The sequence below is a fragment of the Pogona vitticeps genome, chromosome 5, assembly GCF_051106095.1.
Source record: "Pogona vitticeps strain Pit_001003342236 chromosome 5, PviZW2.1, whole genome shotgun sequence".
Taxonomy (NCBI): Eukaryota; Metazoa; Chordata; class Lepidosauria; order Squamata; family Agamidae; genus Pogona; species Pogona vitticeps.
Window position 1 is genome coordinate 103,170,560 of NC_135787.1, and position 19,901 is coordinate 103,190,460.

General features: G+C 39.3%; 2 protein-coding genes across 3 annotated transcripts in view; one reads left to right on the forward strand and one right to left on the reverse strand.

Annotated features, from left to right (window-relative positions):
• Positions 1–19,901, forward strand: part of PHF21B (PHD finger protein 21B) — a 261,511-nt gene that overhangs the window by 231,763 nt on the left and 9,847 nt on the right. Inside the window, exons 7-12 of the mRNA XM_073000853.2 lie at positions 615–666; positions 4,339–4,415; positions 7,320–7,374; positions 9,559–9,581; positions 18,491–18,649; positions 19,538–19,613. Of these exons, the coding sequence (XP_072856954.2) occupies positions 615–666; positions 4,339–4,415; positions 7,320–7,374; positions 9,559–9,581; positions 18,491–18,649; positions 19,538–19,613 (442 nt within the window). The remainder of the gene's footprint in view (positions 1–614; positions 667–4,338; positions 4,416–7,319; positions 7,375–9,558; positions 9,582–18,490; positions 18,650–19,537; positions 19,614–19,901) is intronic.
• Positions 5,993–19,901, reverse strand: part of ARHGAP8 (Rho GTPase activating protein 8) — a 119,711-nt gene continuing 105,802 nt past the window's right edge. For both annotated transcript variants that reach the window (XM_078394189.1, XM_078394188.1), the window contains exons 15-16: positions 12,845–12,935; positions 5,993–12,756 (exon numbers count right to left, since the gene is read on the reverse strand). The gene's annotated coding sequence lies outside the window, so the exon portion shown is untranslated. The remainder of the gene's footprint in view (positions 12,757–12,844; positions 12,936–19,901) is intronic.

Below are 19,901 nucleotides of genomic sequence, written 5' to 3' on the forward strand. Positions count from 1 at the left end.
TTTTTTGTGTTTTACTCACTAGAAAATGAGGGGGAGGAAAAGATGGGGGACTGCTGTCTTCCCAGGGAGGGGAAAGGTGCAGCAGCCTGTGAAGGATGTCTGATAAAGCTGTGTCTGGTTAGTGTACATGAATATCTTAGCCACTCTGCTCATGAGTATTGTTTTTTTTTTAAAGCAGCACTTACAACCAGATTCAGCAGACCCAATGTACCAGGTCAAGATACCCCTTCTAACCATTTTTTCACCGTGTACAATACAGCCTCTCTAACCATTTTTGGCCATGTATTATCCAGTGATTGTGTGTGTGCATGTATATTGAATGTAACTGATAGTCTATTCTGCTTTTAAAAGTAGAAATGGAAAACTGATAAGTGTAATGAAGTACAGTGCAAGCCTCGGGGGGGGGGGGGAATAAATATGTATGTATTTATTTGGCTATGTTTGACCAACTCCAGAGGAGTGGATATTGATGGTGTTTCTTACCTTGCAGCTATTATTGGAATCTTGCTCAAATGAAAACATTTGTAAAGGTCCCTGGCATTGCTGGAATTCTTGTAATAGCAATCAAAGAATACAAAATTAAAGCTGTCTTTTTTCCTCCTTTTCTTCTCTAGAAAATTGCCTTTATGGTAGCATTAGGCTTGGTTACAACAGAATATTTGGAAGGTAAGTATGATTTTATTACTCTGAAAATATTTTCTTTGGGGAGATATTTGAAGAGAATAAATTCCACAGATGTTATGAAGGTAAGTTGGAAATCTGAACTCTTATTATTTAAAAGGTTGTAGGGTATAAAGATGCCATCTCAGTATGTGTTACACAGTTTATACTGGTTTCTGGCATGTATCACTACAGAAGCCAAAGTAAAATATGTATATCATGGTTGGCACATCTTAAAGGAAGCACAGGGGCAGTTTTTCACTAAGACAAACTGGAAGCTTTGAGAAGCAAAGGGAAAAGGTTAAAACAATCGTAATACACAAAGATCCTGATTTCTACTCACACTATTAAACATGGAAACCCAGACATGTTAACCATTATAACACATTCAGTGTACTGTGCAATTTGGGCTTAATTTTTCCCTTGTACAGTATCTTGGGGAAGTTCATGGTCTGGGGAGATGGCTCTGCCTTCTTCAAAATTTGAGGGCTTGGATGATAAGGAACTTACCAAAATATCTGTCAGGACTTCTAGTATGTGAAGAACATGGACTTCAAAATGTATCCTATGTTAGTAGAGAAGGGTTTTTTTGTTTGTTTGTTGGAGTTGAGCTTGCTGGTCTGAAAATCTCTGATTTTTATGGTTACATTTTTTTTAAAAGCCATTTCATGCCTTGATGAATAAAAATTTAAAAGCAGTTTAAAGAAAGGCCAAGTAACCAGCATTCCTAATCCTTTAATGGTAACACTCTGAAGCAAAAACTGCAGGACACAGTTTTACCAGGGGACTTGCATAATGAAAAAAGGTGCAGGTGATAATCGCACAACTTACTTAATTTGTGGGATTTGTGTATTGAAGAAAATAGGATAGTAATATTATGCATGACTGCCTCTGAGCATCACAATATTCAAATTGTCTGCAAGCATGCAGTCTTAGTTCTCTTTTCACTAGACTTGTTCTTCAGTAAAAATAATTATAGAAATTAAGATGAAGAAATAAATAAAATAACATGGGGCGGGGGGGGGAAATGACTGAAATCTTGTTCATTGTTGTATAATATCTGGACATGGAAAGAGCCTCCGTGAAGAATGTGAGGACCATGAACACATTTGGACATCGCCAGGGCAATGGCAACGCCCTTTTGGCTGATCCTTCCACTCCAGAAACACCATGGGATTGCTTTTGATGCAAACAAAGAAAAAGAGGAACTGGACTGAAATAGCTAGTAAGAGGAAAAGATATAAAACATTTTAGTTCTCACACACTTATTGTTAGAAAGATTGAGGGAAACCAAAAAAATATATGGAGTTGGGGAACTTCAAGACTTTCCTTATCTCATTTAAACTTTTCCAATTTTAAAGCTAACGTTTATTTTACAAAATGAATTCAGAGCACACTGTATATTGGGAAGAAAACATGACATTTCATGCCCTGCCTTTATGTTGAGAAAGTAAACACAGGTGTATGTGCCAGAATGCAGGAGCATGTGCTTAATCTTTCGCCCATTCAGTGATAGTCTTTGGAAGGGCTTCTCCCTTTTAATAATTTCCCCCCAGTCACTTTGGAATCAGACATATATGCCGCTTGTGGGAGAAATAGCTTGAGGTTGCATGGCATTTGCTTAGAAGAAGATAGTGGGCATGGAAGAAATAATCACCTATCATATTAGCTACTTCTCCTCTCTAAGTATCCCTCCACTGCATTACCTTGGCAAATCTGGGTTTTGGCACAGTTCTACATGCACAAGCCTCATAATGTCTGTGCAGTGGCACTAGTCTGCAGGCGAGAAATGGTGTCTTAATCCTGTAGATATATACATGTATGTACCCATATATGAATATGTATGAACTGGGGGTAGGGGTATACTCCTAAGATTTATTTACGGATTTTGTTCCCCTAAGAGTCTTCTGCACATAATGTACATTATAATTGTAATGATTCTGTTTATACTTGTGTGGTTATTCTGTGCTATTCACATCTGATCTGTTGATCGTAATAAAGTATTCTTCTAATGTCATCAGCTATAACGTTTTATCACTAGTTAAGCTTCCATGGCAGTGATTTTCAGACATTAAAGACTGCCCCAGGATGAAAGGAATCTCTAGGGGGGCTTGGAAACTTGGGGAGGTGATAGGAAACCTTTAATTAGTAACAAAAGGCTGTGGGTTACGATGTCATTAGCCTTGCATACATGGACCTGTTCCAACAGGATTTCAGCCAACACATAAAATATAGATCTATAAGAAGCTATGTGTTATAGAAACGTATGTTTTCAATTACAACTTTGTCATCCCAAGTCAAAATAAGCACATATAGTCACAATCATTTTGGTGTTTGTACAAGATTTGTGTAATGTACTGCAGCTAATAGCAGCTAATTGATGGGCTTCTTGCTGGCAATTAACAAATCCCCACCTGGATTTTTGGGAGCCCACCTGGTTACTTGGCAAACAAATGAAAATCTAAGCAGGTGCCAGTGTGAAACCACTGCAGGTTATGCCACTTGTCTTCTGCAAACAGCAGGATTTGGGCCATTACTTTTTTTAAAAAAAGATGACACACATTTTAATGGGATGGATATTGCTCATCACTCTTAAAAATGTGAATATTTCCATGCATGCCAGATTGGAATGAAGACCAGAGAGTTCCCCATCCTGTGTCCAGTAGTAGCCAGGCATGCTGCTTCTGGTGCTCACACACAGTATGTGGTGGTGATAGCCTTCTCTGTTATTGTCCTCAATGTCTCACAATTAAAGATGGGCACAAATCAGAAAAAAGTGATTAATTTTGATTCAAGAGTCATCAAAGTTGACAAATCACAAATCATGAATTTATGATTTTTTCTGATGAATTGATTTGTCAATTTGTTCCTGGAATTTAAAATCCTATAAAATGCCCCCCCCCCCCCAGCATCTAGAGTCACCAGCTTCACAGGAAATCTTTCTGACTCTCCTCTACAAGCTCTGCAAGTTTGATGAAGATCAGGTTTTGGACATCCAAGGTATAAACCCACAAGGAGGCCCTCCAGGAAAGTTCCCCCCAGGCACCTAGAAATATCAAAATCACAGAGAACCTTTTACTGACTCTCCTTTACAGTTTCTCCAAGTTTGGTTTCAGACATCCAGGTTATATACCCACAAAGTGGATCCCCCCAGGCAAATGCCCTTTAGCAACTGGCTTGGGAAAATCCAATCTTCACCAAACTTGGAGGGATTATAGAAGAGAGTCATGGGAAGCTTCTCTGTTATTTTGGTGACCCTAGGTGCTTGGAAGGAACTTTCTGGGGGTCTCTGTGGGTGCATAGCTCTGACATCTGAAATGTAATCTTCACCAAAAGTGGTTTGTAGAGGAGAGTCAAAGAAAGCTTCCCTGCAGATCTGGTGTCTCTAGGTGCCCTGGGCGCCATTTTATAGCCAAATGAATAAAATAAATCACTAAAAATTAATTGATTCATGATTCGTTGGGGCATTGATTCATATGAACACAAATCAATGAATTAGCAATTTTTGAACAATTTGGTTATTTGTTTTTTAATTTGTGCCCATCTCTACTCACAATCAAAGGTGTACTGCCTTTAATATGGAAGTTCAATGGTCATCTGGCCAAATAAGTTGCATCTAAGCATTTCCTTTTCAAATGATTACACACACTAGTATAATACTTCTTAAACTGATTACAGAAATCCAAAGCAAACGCCAGGAAAGGAAGAGACGAAGCACTGCCAATCCAGCCTACAGTGGACTCTTGGAAACAGAGGTGAGCCTGTTTCTGTCTGGTTTTCTTGTCATAATAACTTGTGGCCCCAAAGAGCACAGTACAACAGGAAAGGGATTAGGGATCTCTTGACATATTCTCTTTTGGATATGTGAGGCAAGAGTTCTGCTCTTTTTTGTTGGAATTTAGTGAAGGGGGGAAAAGGCTCATTTGAAATGTTGATAAAACTTAATCTATAGTTAAATGGTGTCTTCTGCCAAACTATTGACAGTCACCATTCATGTGTAATGCTGGTATACATTGGCATGACCCAATATAGATCTCAGGAGATCTGGGATATGGTTTTCCTGAGGAGCCCAACTAGCGCTTCATGTATCCCAGGACCCTGCAACACAGCACACCTCCAAGAACGGAAGGGGATTGTTCTGCTACACTTGCAAAAGTTGCTCAGGATGAATGAGGGATGAGCACAGATAGACATGGGGACGAATATAAAATGAATCAGGATATTCATTAAATATTCCTGATTTGTCAGATATTCATTGCTTCATATTCTTGGGGTCCAGAGACCCCAATGAATACAAAGTAATGAATATAACCCTTTTATATTTGTCCCTTTGTTCCCTACTGCTTATGCCCCTGCAGATCAGCTGTTCCTCGTGGGCATAAGCAGAGAGGGGTTTTCCCTTCGGGCAGCTTGCTAAAGCCTGCCCAAAGGGAATGCCAACCCTGGGGCTGGGGGATGGCTTGGTTCCCCTTTCCTCCCATGCCCATGTGGGATGAGAAGAGGAGGGAAGGGATCAAAGGGATCCCTTAGCCAGTGACTGCGTAATGGCTTTGATCCCTTTCCCCCTCCTTTTGCTATACCCCGTGGGGCATAGCAAGAGGAGAAAAGACCTGATGGTCAGGTGTGACAACCCACAAACCAAGACAAAGTGCTATTTTGGCTCTTCTTCCCCATCTCTAATCCTGGATCATGAAGATTTGATTGATGGGAGTGGGAACAAAGATCTCTCTTTTGATTTAGGAAATATTCATGTCCCAAGGAATAGGCAGGATAGAAATCCAATAAATAAATATAAAGTAAGATAATCTTACTATGTTTCTGTTGTGATTGTGGTTTTACCCTACATTACTTTATTTGTTAGCATCATAATAAAACAGCATCCATTACAATTGATACACTAGTGATGTGATCATTTGAGAGACATTCCTGCTTTGTGAAATGGGTGCCTGTAGTGCAAGCTTAACTTTGACTGTTTCAGATTTTCTAAAGAGATAGAGATGTAGAACTGCAAATTATATACACTTTTTGTTACTATGCTTCTGATATGTAGGAATATATAGTCTATGGGGAAGGAGTTATGAAGTTTCAAATATGCATGTGTATATTCTCTTAATTTCCAGAAAAACAATTTATTTATAAAAATTATATGGTGCTTTCCCTGCCTTTCTTTGTTGCTTTGTCTGCTGATGGAGTTTACTTTGTCAGTGCATCTGGCAAAAAAAGAATCGTGACATAATTAATTTGTTAGACCAGTATCCTGTTAAACTTCTGCTGAGTAGAAAGTCCTGATCAGAATGCTTGCATAAGTGTTGCCATTGCAGAAATGGAGGGCAGGTTTCCTTCATGGAGATCACAGCTTGCACAGTGGCAATGAAATTTATATCTTTTTTAGCAGTTTGGGGAAAAATGCTGACCTTTTGACTGAAATCCAGTAGTGAGTCTCAACTTGAGTAGACCTATTGATTCAATGAGCCTACTCTAGTTGCAATTTACTACTGTATTTCAGCTATTTCGAGGCTATTTATTGATCTTGGGGACTGAATTCATGATAACTTGAAAACTAAAGTTAGAAACTGTTTTGTGCTTCCTGGAGTTGTTCTGTTTAGGAATAAGGCAAAAGGGAGTAGAAAGTTTTGTATATTGGAAGCAGAATAAGTACTATGAAATCCCCCAATGAGATGGAAGACAGGAGGGCCTGGCGTACTCTGGTCCATGGGGTCATGAAGAGTCGGACACGATTAAACGACTAAACAACAACAAATTTTGAATTGAATGGTGGGTTCTGCAGAACTAAAGCATCTTTCTTTCATTGACTTGGGACCCAGTACAGTTTTTCTTAATGGTTAGGAACACTTCAGAGTGAGAAGACTTGCATGAAAGAGAGAAGCCTTGTACCACAAGGCTGCCTTTTATACCAGTGTTGTTCCGATTTTGGGGAAACTCACATGGGAAGACCTGCAACATGTGTATCTTTATGGGTTCGTAGCTAGCTTCCTGGGTTACCCTGGTGGCAGGGAAAAGAATATCCTACAGTGACTTGCCTTACATAAGCATGGCAATTGGAAAGTTGCTCACCATTTGATTCAAGTATTGGTTTATGGGCTGTTCTGATAGCTAATGTTCCAATCTCTTGTTTGACCTGGTCACAACTTTTATTCTATGAAGCTTTGTATCAAACAAGATTAGAGCTAGATTTTCAGATTGCATGCTCCTGTACCAGCCACCTGTGCTTACCTCCATTGCCCACAAAAGGTCTTGACTGTACTGGGAGATTCTGTATGTATATGAATATAGGATCTCCCCCAATGCTGTGATATAGAACATGCATTCATAAATTCTTGTTTACTTCTCTGAGGACTTAAAGTGACCCTAATAATTTTTTAATGTATGTGAGATGCTCAGGGAGTGGTTTTCCATAGCCACCCTGCATTGAGATTTTGTGCTTGAGCCCAGGAGTTTGAACCCATGTCTTCTTAGTCCTAGTTCAATAATTTTTCCACACCATGTCAGATTTCTGAAGAGTGGTTGGTAAATTTTTCACAGGCATGCGCATGTTACTTCTCTTGATCATAATTTCTCACTTATACTTAGAGAGTAATAGAACAAAAACTTCAAATAATGTTAGTGATATTATTTTGTGGGTTTGTTTTATTCTGCAGCGGAAACGCCTTGCATCAAATTATCTGAATAATCCTTTGTTCCTGTCCACAAGAGGTAAGCTCTTCAAATTGGAGTGGATATATGAAGTGGTACTTAACATTTTCGATGAAGTCATTCTAGTAAATCAGGTTCTGTAGTGGGACGTGAATTGTAACACAGCATTAATAAAAGTAAAAGTGGTAGAATCTTGTGAAAGCTGCATAATTTGGAGAAAGGAGGAAAGTGCAGTAGATAAAATATGGACAGTTCAATAGCATAGAATCTTTCCTGAACAGAAATGTTCTAGAGTTCAAATATATGAATATATTGTTTTCATACTCTGCTTTATACATACATACTTTATTGTTACAGCATCAAGCCATACATAAAACAAAATTGAACGCAGAGCTTCAAGTATTGACATATAATGCAAAAAGCCAAATCAAATAAACAAAAAGCAATAAAACTACAAATATAACAATATAAGACCAATATACGGGTTTGGCTATCTATTCTGGCTACTATGGCATGCCGCCCAAAATTTCGCTAGTAGTAGTCGATTTTGATCAATTAGCAATTGGTTACAGACTGTAACTCTGCTTTATATCATACTGCCTATGTAAATGTCTGCCCCAAAAAGATTGCTGACAAGAATTCTATTGGCATGGGTTCAGTGATTTAAATCCCAGCACTAGTTAATAAATTACTACTTAATCTCCCTTGTTGCCTACCCACTTACAGTAGGGGTAGGCAGCAGGGGATACTAGGTATGACTTGTTCACTAGCAGCAATTTGATGCTACAGCTTATGTCATTGCACTTGCCCTGGCATAATTAACTATTGCTTTATTTCTGTAATAACACTTTTTTGGACATGAAAAAATTTCCAAAATGAAAATGTCCAGGAAATAAAAATGGGCACTGTACTGAGGAAAATCCATGTTTTTTTCACTTTCACTCTTTTGTTTCAAAAAATAGGAAGTAGGAAGATCAAAGAATAATTAAGTAAAATGGGCCTACTTGAATATTGCAAAAAAATTACTGTGACTGTGGAGTAATTCAGTCAGTGCAGCATTTATGTGCATGTGAATTATGCCTCACCACATGTATTAAAGAAGGTCTAGTAAGTGGCTGAGATAACACTATTGAAATAGCCCACTTCTACATAAAAATAGCCTATTTGTTTTAACATTTTCAATTTGTTTGAATTTTATCTCTATTTCATATATGACTATAATTTTAAATTGTGCAACACTCTGCTATTAACGAAGAGAGACCAAACTATGTAAACTTTTGTTTTGCATTTGAGATTTTCAGAGAGATTTTAGAACATTTTGGCAGGAATGAGGGAAGATTAGCTTTAAAAATTAAATGGGAAAGCTCTAAAAACTTTGGAATGCACTGTAGATTTTTATGCAAGCTGTAATAGCCCATAAATAAGGCCTATGATAGGGAGGTAGGAGATATTTAGTAAGATGTGTATATGTATATAGATGTTTTTAGTGCTTTGGCGTTTTTAGTGTTTTTAATGTTTTTAGATTGTTTTTAAGTCTCCTAATTTAAATAATGTATCTTACTTTTGCTGGTCAATGACCATAATAAACATTTATTATTATTATCACTGTAGATTTAAAAAAAATACTTGCACAGATGATGCCTGGATTATTAATATCTAACACCATTTTTGTTGTGCTTTTTAGATTTCTGTGCTGCCCTCATTTCATTTTCACTACTGATACTCAGTTTAATTATATGTAAATGCTTCCTTAGAATAAAAGCTATTAAGATGTTACTAATGTTCTTGAAAATAATCCAGAAAAATGACGTTATTGTCCTGATGTTCCTCCATTACTGGATTCATATCCTTTCATTTTTAAAGGAAATATTGCATGCCTCGGCCAACTTGCCATTCTTTGATCTTGCACAAATCTATTTGGTAATGTCATACATACTATGTCAGTTATTGGTCTATGTTTGTAAAGGCTCATGAGTGTAACTGGGTGTGTTCAGTGTAAGCAAAAAAACTGAGCACAGTCAATAGTGAATACACAAGGATTACTGTATGACTAGATTGGGTGTCACTCAAAGAGGGCTTCTTCTACAAACATTTCCTTAATGGCTATACAGTAGCCTTTCCCTCATAAATGGTATTGTTTTGTCCCAAACTAACTGAACTCCAACTAAGCTAAGAATTTAAACTCTTAAAACCCTAGTAACTCTATTACTAACCTGTCTTCTGACCTTCTTTCATAATGCCTAGCCAATGAGGATCCATGTTGGAAGGTATGTTTACCAACCCTTGCTATTAATACCACCTGTTTAATCTCTGCATAACTCATGTGCCATTGCCCCAGGCACCGGAGGGACAACCAAGGTGCTTCTTTGTAACTTTGTAACTCACACATATACTGTAGGATTTACACCTGCACAGAGCCACACTTGGAACAGAGCTGAATAGCTTTTGGTGGGAACCTTGGCCTTGCCCCCACCCCTGCATGTGCCTTAGTAAAAATCCCTCACTTCCATTCTGTGTTACTTTACTAAAAACACAGGCAATGCAGTGATGGTGGGAGTCAATCACAGGTCCCGCACTCTCTTCCTTCTGCATCATACATAGAACAGAACGTTCGAACTGGCTGTTCTGTGTCTATATATATTCAGAATCTGTCTGGTTACCCTGGTATGCCTCTTCATTCCAGTACAGAAACAGAATGAACAGTTAGGATGATCCCATTTATAGCTGAATTCCATGCGGTATGGTCTTAATGGTCCTTTCAGCATGGAATATGAACATGGGACTCTGCTCAAGATCCGTTACTGCTGTTGGTGCATTGAGTATTACTTTTGGTAAATAATTTAGGAATGAGTCCTCAGAGTATCAAAAACTAGTATGCAGTACAGCCAGAACTGTTGAACAACCATTTTTTCCTGGCTTTTGCCTTATTCATGGTAACTATTGACTAGGAAAACTACTGGCTAGATTTTGAGGGAAAATGCCAACTAAAATGTTTGTTTCATTTCCAGATGTTTCTGTAAGTCTTGGCATTTGTCTCATAATAACATGTGAGATGCCACTTATCCAAAATGTTGTCTCCTTCAAACAGTCTCAAAATCGAAAGTGTTGAGGCTGGGATGTCTAAGGGGATAGGCTGATGAAATGTTGATAAGGCTTGGGAAGGTCAAGGGGGTGGTTGCAAGGTTTGGCAATATTTTGTAGAAGGATTTGAAGAAAACTAGCATGTAGTTTTAATACACAGAGGAATTATACCAGAAAGATCTGGATGTCCTGGACAACCCAGACAGTGTGGTTGCTGACCTTGAGCCAGACATCCTGGAGAGTGAAGTCAAGTGGGCCTTAGAAAGCGTGGCTAACAACAAGGCCAGTGAAGGTGATGGCACTCCAGTTGAACTATTTAAAATCTTGAAAGAAGACGTTGTTAAGGTGCTACACTCAATATGCCAGCAAGTTTGGAAAACTCAGCAGTGGCCAGAGGATTGGAAAAGATCAGTCTACATCCCAATCCCAAAGAAGGGTAGTACCAAAGAATGCTAGAAGTACCATGGTTACAGTTAGGTAACCTAACTTTCTGCTTCATTGACTACGTAAAAGCCTTTGACTGTGTGGACCACAACAAACTATGGCAAATTCTTAAAGAAATGGGAATGCCTGACCACCTTATCTATCTCCTGAGAAATCTATATGTGAGACAGGAAGCAACAGTTAGAACTAGATATGGAACAACTGATTGGTTCAAAATTGGGAAAGGAGTACTGCAAGGTTGCATATTGTCTCCCTGCTTATTTAACTTAAATGCAGAATACATGATGCGAAAGGCCAGACTGGAGGAATCCCAAGATGGAATTAAGACTGCCGGAAGAAATACAGTGGTGCCTCGCTTGACGACGTTAATCTGTTCCAGCGAAATCTCTGTTAAACAAAATTGTTGTCAAGCAAATTTTAAAAACCCATTGAAAACCTTTCAATGCGTTCCAATGGGCTAAATACCTCATTGTAAAACAAAGATCCTCCATAGGGCGGCCATTTTCCGGTGCCTGTATAGCGAGGAATCCATCCTAAAGCACAGCGGGGAGCCATTTTGCACAACGGGCGGCTATTTTAGAGTCTCCAATCAGCTGTTTGAAAATCGTCGTCTAGCAAAAAATCGGTTCCCGAAGCAGGGAACCGATCATCATGAAGCAAATTTTTCCAATTAGAACATCACGTCCTGCCAAATAGAAGGGGAAGATATGGAGGCAGTGACAGATTTTACTTTCTTGGGCTCCATGATCGTTGCAGATGGTGACAGCAGCCACAAAATTAAAAGACACCTGCTTCTTGGGTAGAAAGCGATGACAAACAGCATCTTGAGAAGCAGAGGCATCCCCTTGCCGACAAAGGTCCGCATAATCAAAGCTATGTTTTTTTCAGTAGTGATGTATGGAAGTGAGAGCTGGACCATAAAGATGTCTGACCACCAAATAATTGATGCTTTTGAATTGTGGTGCTGGAGACTCTTGAGAGTCCCCTGGACTGCAAGGTGATAAAACCTATCAATTCTGAAGGAAATCAACCCTGGTACTCATTCCTGAAGCTGAGGCTCCAATACTTTGGCCATCTCATGAGAAGAGAACACTCCCTGGAAAAGACCCTGATGTTAGGAAAGTGTGAAGGCAAGAGGAGAAGGGACGACAGAGAACAAGATGGTTGGACAGTGTCATCAAAGCTACCACTCCGGGAGGCAGTGGAAGACAGGAGGGTCTGGCATGCTTTGGTCCATGGGGTCATGAAGAGTCGGACACGACTTAACGACTAAACAACAACAATAACAGCATGTAGCAGCAGCATGAGAGAACACAGCAGGAATAAGGGGGTCTTAAAAGTGGAGAAAGATCCTCAAATTCTGAAAACTACTCAGTACAGTTCAAAAATTCAGTTCAGAATCTGGTAGAGCAGAATGATACGACTTGCAATTAATCCATGGAGCTGAATTCTGTCCAGCAACCGTGTTTCGTGGTTTCATAAATGTTCCACTTTTTTAGTACAGGGAGCCAAATTGGTGTACAGTACTGTATTTTGCTTGTTGTGGATATTAAATTTTGGAAGTCTGTGTGTATGATGAATTGTACACCAAAATCCAGTAATTTCCTTCTAATATTTCTTGAAATATTATAATGTGAAGTATTCACCTTTTGTCCTGCAAAAGCCACAATAACAGATTGCAATGAGCTGCAAAGCTTATTAAAGATCTATTAATTATCCAAAGAATAGTTAATATTGGTAGTGGATTATCGTAGCACTTTAGTTTGAGTTGTTGTTGTCAAAAGCATTTTTATCTCCCTGTTTGCTTGCCAGATAAAATGTTTCCTGTTGTTGTGCTTACATTTAGCATGGCTGAAATTTCCTTCTTCCCATATGTAGTTGTAAACCATGTGCCTCTCTGGAGATCTGTTATAACAGCTGAAATGCAAAGCCATGATCAGTAATAAAAAAACTGAGTATGGGGATAATTTGTTACGACCATTTGTTTGATAGAGTTCTTACTCACCTCAAATGCTGTTATAGATATAGAAATCGCTCATTTGTTGCAACACAAATACTTATTTTTCTTCTTGTTGCTGTTTTGCTTTTCAAACAACCTGCAGAAAAATGTAGGCCATGTGCTCTAGTGGTTACAACCATATGTATTAATGTTGCACAACATAGAGAAGTACAAAGAAGTATTTTATTTTTTCATCCCATACTTATGATCTTTTAACTTAACACACATTCACTTTTTAAACCCAATCAGTGCTTGACATCCTGTTGTGCAGCTGCACATGTCCAATGGTAATAACGTCAGAAGCAGCAGCAGCAGTAAATCAGGATTGATTAAAGGCAAATCACCATGGACTAAAGGCAATTTAGACTTGTACACAATACAGCCAAGTTGCATGTACCCTGAAATAACCAAAGCAGCCTTTAATAAATGATGATTTGATGGTGATGATTATATCATCACTATTGCCATATGCAGAGCTGCGCAGCCAGTGTGTTTCAAGACAAAATTAGCATGGGAAAATCACACTGATTTAAATAGACGTACACTTCCTGGATTGTGTTGAATGTGTAGAATTGACTTGTCTTTGCAACAAACAGTATTTCTTAAAAGTATGGCATATGCATCAATAAATATTGTTTATACACTATTGTTAGTCCCTATTCCCTAGTGTCAGTCCTGGTTGAACAGTGTGCCCATTTTGAATATGTTTTGCATTTTATAAATATGTCAGAAACCCCTTAAATTGTTACAATGAGTTGCTGGAATGGTTAGCAGTTGCTATAATTGTAACATCTCTGTAAAATGATAAAGACACTTGTGAAAATGCATGCATGGTCATTCATTTTGTAACATTTCATCCATTACAGATAGTGTTGTTAATCAAAAGACAAATACTTGTTTGCTTTTACATCCATGCAGGACAGATTATTGTAAAGTAAATGAATACAGCATTTTATGGGCAAACATCAGCCTTCAGCAGTAAGGACACATGAAAATAAGAAAAGCTGGATCAGATTGATGTCTAATATTCTGTACCCCACAGATCAGATGCCTCTGAGCAGCCCACAAGTAGGGCATGAAGGCAATAGCTCTCACACATTGTTGCTTCCCACCAATTGTTATTCAGTGGCATACAGCCTTTGAACCTGGAGGCCATTATGACTAATAGCTATTGGCTCATTTTCTGTGCATTTGTTTAATACATATTTACAGCTGTCTGAGTCAGTGGCCATGACTTAAGTCTTGTGGCACCTATCTCTGGTCTATCCAGTATCTCTTGCCAGTTGGTTTCATTGAATAATCACACATTCTAGTGTTAGGAGGGAAGGAGAATAATGTCTTTGTCTACATTTGTTTATACATCTCTGCAATGCAGCCTCTGAACCACCCTTTTAAAAACAGGGAATGTCCTAAATGATGCAGCTTATATTTGTAAGGAAGGTATTCCATCTCTGATCATTTTGGTTGTTCTTACTGCACTTTTCTAGCTTTACAATATACTGTCTGAATGGAGATACTATAATACATTATTCTGTGCATGATTGCACCAGAGATTTGTATTACAGAAAAAGGTCACGTGGTCTAAAGATACCATTCACTCTTGCCTTCTCTTTGATCCCTTCCCTAACAATCCTTAGCATGTAGTCTGCTTCTCACAACTGCCATGCTGTCCAGTATGACACCAGGATCTTGTCCCAATTAGTCTCTATTAGTTCCATTGATGTACAGTATATTACAGAAGTGAGCACACCCCCTCACATTTCTTAAAAATTTTAGTGTATCTTTTCATGTGAAATGACACTTGGATGCAATGTAAAGTAGTGAGTATACAGCTTGTGTAACAGTGTCAATGTGCTGTCCCCTCAAAATAACGCAACACACAGCCATTAATGTCTAAACCGCTGGCCACAAAAGTGAGTACAGTGGTGCCTCGCTTAGCGATGTTAAATTCGTTCCGAAAAAATCGCTGCTAAGCTATTTCATCGCTAAGCGAAATGCAGTTTCCCATTGAAATGCATTGAAAACCGGATAATCCGTTCCAATAGGAACGAATTGCCGTCCTTAAGCGAAAATCGCCATAGGAAATATCGCTAAGTGAAACGCGGTTCCCCAACTGAAATGCATTGAAACCTCTTCAATGCATCTCAATGGGGGGAAAATACAACAACAAATTAAAAAAGAGTCAGAACAAAGTCAAATTTGGTTAACAAAGGGTTTATTAAGTGCACTTTATGATTTCAAACATTTTAAACAGTAAACTTTAACTTTATAAATAACAGAAAAACATTTTAAAAATAGCAAACATGAGGCTGTTTAAACCATCGTTAAGCGAAACAGGGGACCCAAAATTTAATTGCTATGCGAAGCATGGTCCCAACCATCGCTGAGCGAAAATCGCCCATAGGGACCATCGCTAAACAAAGCGCAAAAATGCTCCAAAAAAGTTGTCGCTAAGCGATTTCGTCGCTAAACGGAGCACCCGTTAAGCGAGGCACCACTGTACTCCCCTAAGTAACCATGTCCAAATTGGTCACAAAGTGTCAATATTTTGTGTGGCCGCCATTATTTTCCAGCACTACCTTAACCCTCTTGGGCATAGAGTTCACCAGAGCTTCACAGGTTGCCACTGGAGTCCTCTTCCACTCCTCCACAACGACATCACAGAGCTGGTGGATGTTAGAGACCTTGCGCATCTCCACCTTCTCTTTCAAGATGCCCCACAGATACTCAATAGGGTTTAGGTCTGGAGACATGCTTGGCCAGTCCATCACCTTTACCCTCAGCTTCTTTAGCAAGGCAGTGGTTGTTTTAGAGGTGTGTTTGGGATTGTTACCACACTTGACTACAGGCACGACAAATTTGTCTTTGTACTCCTCACCTGGTTGCTGCCACACACGCTTGCCACCATATGAACCAAATAAGCTTATCTTGGTCTCATCAGAACACAGGGCATGGTTCCAGAAATCCATGTCCTTAAGCTGCTTGTCTGCAGCAAACCGTATGCAGGCTTTCTTGTGCGTCATCTTTAGAAGAGGCTTCCTTCTGGGATGACAGCCCTGGAGACCAATTTGTTGCAGTGTGCGGCGTATGGTCTGAGGAATGACAGGTTGACCCCACCCCACCCCTTCAAGCTCTGCAGCAATGCTGGCAGCACTTGTACGTCTATTTCCCAAAGCTAACCTCTGGCTATGATGCTGAGCACGGGCACTCATCTTCTTGGGTCGACCATGGCAAGGCCTGTTTTGAGTGGAACCTGTCCTGTTAAACTGCTGTATGGTCTTGGCAGTTCAGTTTCAGGGTTTTGGCAATTTTCTTATAACCTAGGCCATCTTTATGTAGAACAAAAATTCATTTTTTCTGATCCTCAGATAGATCATTACCATGAGGTGCCATGTGGAACTTCCAGTGACCAGTCTGAAAGACTGAGAGCAATAACACCTGCTCCCCCTTCACACCTGAGACTTGTGACACTAACAGGTCTCATGACACCAGGGAAGGAAAACAGCTACTTGGGCCCAATTTGGACATTGAGGTGTACTCAGTTTTCTTGCCAGCAGTTTAGACGGTAATGGCTGTGTGTTACATTATTTTGAGGGGACGGCACATTTGCACTGTTATACAAGCTGTATATTCACTGCTTTATATTGTAGCCAAGTGTCATTTCTTCAATGTTGTCAAATGAAAAGATATACTAAAATAACGTATTTTTCGCACCATAAGACACACTTTTTTTCCCACAAAAGAGGGGGGGTGGAAAGTCTGTGCGTCTTATGGAGCGAAGAAAACAGATTATATTTTCCTGTTTTCTTCTCCTAAAAAATTGGTGCGTCTTTTGGAAAGGTGTGTCTTATGGAGCGAAAAATACGGTATTTATGAAATTTGAGGGGGTGTACTCACTTCTGCGAAATACTGTATAGTATATATGGAATTAAGACCTGTTGCCCTAAAGTATGCATTTATTTGCACTTAGTATATTTGCTATTTTGCTGTCCACTCACCCAATGTGAAAAGATTCTCCTTATACCCTGCTTTGGTCTTGAATAATTTGGAATTATCTGCAACTTTGGGCACCTCACTGTTCACCCTAAATCTGAAACAGTGGATTCCCCCATTGTGAAAACTGGTTCTTTCAACCCTTTGCTTTGTATTGTTTAACCAGTTATCACTTCAGAGAGTTACTGATCCATTTTTTGGTTTTTTTGTTTTAAAAAAGCTAAACTAACTTAGGGGCCTTTGTTTGAGGGTCTTTGTCAGAAACCTTTTGAAAGTCCAAGTTTATATTGTCTATCATATTACTCCTATTTATATGCTGGTTATCAGCCATAGAAATCTAAAAAGTTAGTAAGGCAGGGCTTCTTTTGGCAGATGCCATGCTGTGAGCTACACTGCCCACGGGACAGTCTTCTTTGTTCTTTTTGTAGCATGTATGTCCTGGGATAACCCTGTGCCACAAATCCTCTCCATTATGGCAGGTTTCTGTTACACCCATTCTACCTACATTCTCGTTTAGCAGAAAGAGCCCAGTTCTTCCTGGTTTAGCATGTAAACACCTATGCATTATGATTATTTGTAAATATTTGTGGGGTATATATTTTTCCATGTAGCTTATTAATTGTTTTAACAATGTTATACTGAATGTATATACAATGTTATACATATTATACAGAATTCTTAGTGCCAAGATCTATTGCATCCTGTTTGGATAAATTAGAAAACACACACCTTAACTGTATTTGCGAAGGCTTTCACGGCCGGGATCTAATTATTGTTGTGGGTTTTTCAGGCTCTTTGGCCATGTTCTGAAGAACAACCTTCAGAACACAGCCAAAGAACCCAAAAAACCCACAGCATCCATTACACACCTTAACTCCTAAATACTATTGGTCCCAAACCAAGTGTTCACCAAGTTCATATTACCTTTTCCTCAGAGCTCAGTTTCAGAGCTGCTTCCTGAACTTTTTTTTTCATATTAAGCACCAAGATTGATTCTATTTTGCTTCAAGCAGAATATGTCTCCTCTGTGCAATGTTGTTTCTAAATCTCTTTTGATGTGCAAGAAATGTAAGCCCCTTCTTTCAGCACCACACAACTGAAAAATGCTCATGTGTATGGAGCAAGCAATATGTCTTGGAAGGTTTCCATGAAGATCTTTGACTTCCTCACCCAGCAAGCTTTTTTTGTTTACTTCCAGGACCACAGGTTTGCATGAATATAGGCATGAACCATGACCACTGGCTCTTCCCAGGTAGTCACATACCACCCTATCTAGAGAGTATGTGAGTCTCTAGATAGTCTCTCACTAGACAGGAAGATCACCATGTGGTAAACATCTCCATATTTCACTGTATTCCTAATGATCAAATCACCTCCTACAAGGAGACCCCCCCCCAATGATATCGTACATGGAATAGCATCCTTGTAAAGGATCATTGTCTTTTCCCTCAGAAAGTTGGCTCCCATTCCAAAGACTTTACATGCTCCCACACAATATGTAGTGGTTGAAGTTCTGATGTTCATACACTGATCCTTGGTTTGAGAATAGAAATGTTTACAGATACACTCTGTAGTTTTATATAATTAAAACCTGCTTCTAAAGAACTCCTTCAGAAGATTATTTGGACTTTCAGTTTCCTTGTTTTTTTCATCTTTCAGAATGAGGTCAGTCATGTGGATTACTGTTCAGCATGCAAGCAGGGTGCCAACTTGCAACCCTGTGGAACATGCCCAAGAGCCTATCACCTCAACTGCTTGGACCCTCCCTTAAAGACTACCCCTAAAGGAGTCTGGGTATGCCCCAAGTGCCAAGACAAGGTGAGTGAACATATCCCATAACTATGTCAAAAAGATCTCGAGCTAGGGACTGTGTCATATACAGATGAACATTTTGTTAGGTTTATAAAAATTATTGTGTTATCCATCTTTTCTGCAGCAGTAGCATCACCTTTCATCACACACCATCAGGGTCCTTCTTCTCCTGCAGTGTTCCAGTACAGGCAGGAACTCAGGCTGCCTTTCCCTGCCTCCTCTGGTAGCCAACCACTCATCAGTTGCACAGGGAGAATCCCTGACCCACCTCCTTGTCAGAATGGCCAGGTGCCAGAGGAGGTGGAGATGGACAGCCCGAGTTCCTGCCTGGATTACAGCACTGCCAGAGAAGAAGGACTTTGATGGTGTGTGATGAAATGTGAGTGGGCCAGCTGGCCCAGGGGGTGGAGAGATGGTCTGGTGGCATCTATGGTGCCGCGTAGTGTACTTCGTCAGAAGCCATTTGAATTAATTTGGAGCCATCTCTAATCGTCATTATCATAATCATCATTCATATAATTCCTCAGCACATTTTCACACAGTTTATTAATGAAAAGTTCAGTTTCTCAAAGGTTGATCTGAAACAAACCAATCCTGGCTGCTAACAAGGACCATTAATGACCTGCTTCTCAGAACAGTTGGTAGTAAGAAGGAGACCAGAAAAATATTTTATAAACTAAAAGGACCAAATCCATGTCAAAGTGAGATGGCCGTGTGGGGCTTTATGAGGAACAGTAATTATAGTAATAGTAATAATAGCTCTCTTTCTAAGAAGGCCTTTCCTTTTAAAAAAAGACTGTAGTCAGCCTCAGAATGGCTGTAAAAACAGTATATATGTCTTCTAATATTTGTGTATCCTTGAATTATTCATGTGTTATTCCTTGAATTCTGTAGGTGTTAAAGAAAGAAGAAAACATGCCATGGGCTGGAACTCTGGCTATTGTTCAATCCTATGTTACTCATAAAACAGGTATGCATTGGAATTCCTGAATTTCAAGAGAGTTTATTCTTCTCACATTGTCTTTATTGTCTAAATTAGAACCCACATGCCCAGAAATAGTCAAATCGTTTTCTCTCCATATTTGGCATTGGAGGCAAATTCCATTTTTCATTTGCCACTATAATGTTTCTATTTTAAAAGAGAGAGAGAGAGAGAGAGAGAGAGAGAGAGAATGACCAGGTGGGTTGGAGGAACTTTCTTTGCTTTTTGTTCTCATATGTGTTTTCTCATTTTAAATGGGAAGCAAGAATAGCAGTG